Source organism: Rutilus rutilus, assembly GCF_951802725.1.
Source record: "Rutilus rutilus genome assembly, chromosome: 14".
Taxonomy (NCBI): domain Eukaryota; kingdom Metazoa; phylum Chordata; class Actinopteri; order Cypriniformes; family Leuciscidae; genus Rutilus; species Rutilus rutilus.
The window spans coordinates 4,274,212-4,279,211 of record NC_140219.1 but is presented as its reverse complement, the minus strand read 5'-3'; the positions used below and the strand labels follow the sequence as shown (position 1 = coordinate 4,279,211).

Genomic DNA, 5,000 nt, shown 5'->3' with positions numbered 1-5,000 from the left:
ACTTTTAGCAACATTATCACAGCTCTAATGGTGAAGGAAACATTCAGTAGTTAAAACGTTCCCTCGATGCAGCATCACTCTTATATAGGACACATCTGGAAAATGAACATTTTGTATGTGTGTTTGTGTCATACAAGGGGTCTTCTCTCTCATCTTGAAGTTTCTTGAGGAACGCCAGAAGCAAAGCCAAACCCTCGGCTCCGAACGTCTGGACCCAACTGAGAAAAAACACACACACACAGCGATCAGCTGAAATCAGACACATCGAAACGGCTCACTGTAAGTGCGTGTGTGTGTGTGTGTACCTGACGGGGTTGTTGTTTAATGACACCCGCAGTGACTCCAGGCAGCTCAGTAACTGTGCGTCTCTCAGATCGGTCTTCAGTTCCTGGATGTACATCAGCGCCGACCTCGAGCTCTCCTTCTGGCTCCTACCCTGAAACACACACACAGAGCGTAGAGTGAGTTTACAGTGTGAACAAGTGCAGTGCTGATGTCACACACCCGTAATGACGCTCTAAAGCAAATTAATGCTTTACATGGTCTGCATTAGCAGAACTTTTTTTGATCAATATTTTCTCTTAAAGGGACAGTTAACCCAAAAATGAAAATTCGGTCATCATTTACTCACCCTCAAGTTGTTCCAAACCTGTAAGAGTTTCTTTCTTTCTTCCGAACACAAAAGATGATATTTTGTATATATACTGGTAGACACGATTAACCGGTAGAAATTTATCAACCAAATTCTGGACTATCGTTTCGATCACGATGACGCTCGTGTGACGTTGCTGTGCTGCGCGGTCACGGAAGCTTATCGTTTGCATGCGTTTTTAAGTACACGGTTTAAAAACAAGTGTTAAACCGTTGAAGCGCAATTAGCAGCGAAAGAGAACTAATTTCAGAATATGAATGTGCTGTTGGAGAGACGCGCGCATATGAATAAAGCGTGTAAGAACTGAACTGAGTGTTTTTGCCGCCTCATTAGGCTTGAACGGTTAAATACACATAGCTATGTGTCAAAGTGACCATGTATTTGCAAGTAAACACAGTAATTTATGTCTTAAAGGGATACTCCACTTTTTTCGGAAATATGCTCATTTTACATCTCCCCCAGAGTTAAACAGTTGAGTTTTACCGTTTTAGAATCCATTCAGCCGAACTCCGGGTCTGACGGTACCACTTTTAGCATAGCTTAGCACAGATCATTGATTCTGATGAGTCCAGTAGCATTTCTTTCAAAATGACCAAAGAGTTTAAATATTTTTCCTATTTAAAACTTGACTCTTCTGTAGTTAAACCGTGTACTAAGATCGACGGAAAATGAAAAGTTGCGATTTTCTAAGCCTATATGACTAGGAACTACTCTCATTCCGGCGTAATAATCAAGGAACTGTGCGGCTGTACCATGAGTGCAGCAGGCGTAATGATATGACGCAGCGCCTGAAAATAGGTCTAATAGGTTAGACAAACTTAGTCCCGGTCACGTTGGAAGAAGTTACCGAGCTGGGGACTATTTTCAGGCGCTGCGTCATATCATTACGCCTGCTGCACCCATGGTACAGCCGCACAGTTCCTTGATTATTACGCTGGAATGAGAGTAGTTCCTAGCCATATAGGCTTAGAAAATCGCAACTTTTCATTTTCCGTCGATCTTAGTACACGGTTTAACTACAGAAGAGTCAAGTTTTAAATAGGAAAAATATTTAAACTCTTTGGTCATTTTGAAAGAAATGCTACTGGACTCATCAGAATCAATGATCTGTGCTAAGCTATGCTAAAAGTGGTACCGTCAGACCCGGAGTTCGGCTGAATGGATTCTAAAACGGTAAAACTCAACTGTTTAACTCTGGGGGAGATGTAAAATGAGCTTATTTCCGAAAAAAGTGGAGTATCCCTTTAAGTGATCAGATGAGAAAGCTAACTCACGAGTATATTGGATCCGTGCAGTCGGTCTTAAAGTGACAGCAGCCTAATTTACCCGTCATTATTAATGCTAATCAAACAACAACAAAAAAGAGAAAATCTCTCTCTGCTCTCGACTGAATCAGCTTTGTAACTGTAATAAGAATAAATGTATATTTAATTTACACAGTAAAGACTATGCATTGTGGTTTTATACATTTCTTTACATTACTTTATACAATTTATGTAGAAGCCTATTTTTTATTGATAATGCATGAGTTTTTCAGGTAGGTCTATTTCATTTATCCACTTTCATTTATCGCTTGAGAGGTTTTTAGACTAGTATTACTTTTTTTTAAATGATATTGAAAATGGTGATAAGAATTATGAAATCTCATTGGTATCAAAAATGTATATCATAAAAAAACCTTATTTAAAGCAAAAATAACTACAGTAGTCAACATTGAAGTGGATCCAAAAAGTTGATCAAAGTTTTCCTATAAAAAGTATCATATATATATATATATATATATATATATATATATATAAAATTAAAAAAATTTGATCCACTTCAAATGTTGACTACTGTATATTGTGATATATATTGTTATCGTGAAATAAAACTACTCATATCGTGATATAAGATTTTGTCTTATATTTTGCCCCTGTTTTGAAGAATATGGGTAACCAAAGAGTTGGACCCCATTGACTAAAAACTACTATGGAAGTCAATAGGGTCCATCAACTGTTTAGTTATTGACATTCTTCAAAATATCTTCTTTTATGTTCAGCAGAAATTTGGAACAACTTGAGGTAGAGTAAATGATGACAATTTTCATTTTCAAACTCTCTCTTTAACCAGAAAAAAAAAAATCATAAAATGTATTTCCTGCCAGTCTGACTCTTTATTATTAGACGACTTCCTGTGATCAAAGCTGTGATCAAATGTTCAGCATCATTACTCCAGTATCATACTCTGATTATTATTATTTTCAATGTTGAAAACAGTTGTGCTGCTTCATATGTTTGATGGAAACTGTGACACTTGTTTCAGGACTGATGAATAGAAAGTTTAAGAACAGCATTTATTTGAAAGGGAAATCTTTAGCACAACTGAATCCAAAACTGCAATGATTGATATAATCATTGCAACGGACGGGACAAAACAATCTGATTCTGTATGCGAAATAGATGTGCGTCAGAGATTAAATGCAAACTGATAGACCTGACACTTTCTGTGTTTCTTTGCCCTTCATTCTAATAGTTATTTTTTTACTTGATCTTTATATAAACAATGTTTAATTATAAACATTTTCAAGGCTACATGCTACTTACATTTATTATATACTTTTAACTATTATCATCATAAATAATAAACTCATTTAATTTAATTTATTTATTTATTTTCAAAATGTGAAATATAGTAGTAAAAGACTTCCAACAGTATCTGTTATGGTATCGAGAACTATGAAATTTACTGATATTGGTACCGACTACTGGGATTTTTGTACTGTAACAATGCTATTTATATATATTTTTTAAATACATTTTACTATTTAATAAATTAACAGATCAGATAATATATTATTTTATCTGTATTGGTCTGAATGGGTAAATATTGAAAAATAAAAAATAAAAAAACTCTCTGAAACATATAAAGCCGATTATGATCCAGACGAACAGTAGCAGTGTCCTCTCTGACATCTGTAGAGAAACCTGAACCACATCCTGTGTGTGTGTGTGTGTGTGTGTCAGGAAGAGCATTAAACCGCCACAGGAAGAGCACCTGATCATGTTCATCACCTCAGAGACTCACTGATTGATTCACAGAGGCTGCGTCAGGAATCACACACACTCTTGAGTAGGTACTTACTTCGCAACTGCTAAAAAAAAATACATTCTACATAGTATGAATGTATTTCAGGACGTACTACATTTACCATGTTGTCAATATCATGTGACCTACCAGAGTCAGTTATGTCACTTCCATTCATAAATCCTGTGGCCTCATGGGATAGTAAAGTGTCCATCATATACACACTTCAGAATATACACACTTTTTTTGAATTCTGTGAATTCAGACATAGTTCTTTCGTCACATACTGTTTTTCGCCTACTGTATAGTAGGGAAGTGTGTGATTTCGGATGCAGGCAGAGATTGAGATATAATGTAAGATTTAACACACACTCTGGAAATCAAAGCTAGGATTGTGAGTGTTTACAGCAGCAGATGTGTGTGACATAGTATGATATGCATATTATAAATCTAAATTATTTCAGCTGATATATAGCATTCAAACTTTAACAGACAGTTCAAGTTCAAGTTCAAGTTCCGTTTATTTATAGAGCACATTTACTACCGGCTGTCACCGACCAAAGTGCTGTACAATAATTACGATCAAATACACAATAAAACAATCAATGATCACTTGTAATCAATAAATACAAAAATCTAATTACATATTAAAAGCTGAATCAAACAGATGAGTTTTCAGAGCTGATTTAAACTCAGATAAAGAGGAAGCCATTTTAATTTGGATTGGGAGTTTGTTCCACAACGTGGGGCCCGCCACTTCAAACGCTCTATTGCCCCTGTTTTTCAAGCGGGTTCTGGGAATCTGAAGGAGGAATTTGTTTTCCGATCTAAGCCCTCGCTTAGGGGTATATAGGTGAAGTAGGTCCGACAGGTATAATGGTGCAAGATTATTTAGTGATTTGTAGACCAGTAATAGAATTTTATATTCAATTCTATGCTGAACCGGTAACCAATGTAGGGATCTCAGAAGGGGTGTAACATGCTCAAACTTTTTACATCCCTTCAGGAATCTCGCTGCTGCGTTTTGAACGACTTGTAGGCGTGAAATTTGAGTCTTAGCAACACCATAATATAGAGAGTTGCAGTAGTCCAGCCTCGATGTTATGAAGGCATGGACAGCGACCTCTAAAGAGGCGTTAGAGAGAAAAGATTTAATTTTAGAGAGAGAGCGTAGATAGAAAAAGCTAGAGCCCACTACAGAGGCAATTTGTCTGTCAAATTTCAGACTATTATCGATCATCACACCCAGATTACGCACTTGGGATGAAATACTCAAATTTGA

General features: G+C 36.4%; 1 protein-coding gene across 2 annotated transcripts in view; it reads right to left on the bottom strand.

The window, feature by feature from the left end:
- Positions 1 to 5,000, bottom strand: part of diaph1 (diaphanous related formin 1) — a 113,024-nt gene that overhangs the window by 78,149 nt on the left and 29,875 nt on the right. For both annotated transcript variants that reach the window (XM_084430594.1, XM_084430595.1), the window contains 2 exons: positions 306 to 436; positions 135 to 218 (listed from right to left, as the gene is read on the bottom strand). In XM_084430594.1, coding sequence (XP_084286720.1) covers positions 135 to 218; positions 306 to 436 — 215 coding nt within the window. The remainder of the gene's footprint in view (positions 1 to 134; positions 219 to 305; positions 437 to 5,000) is intronic.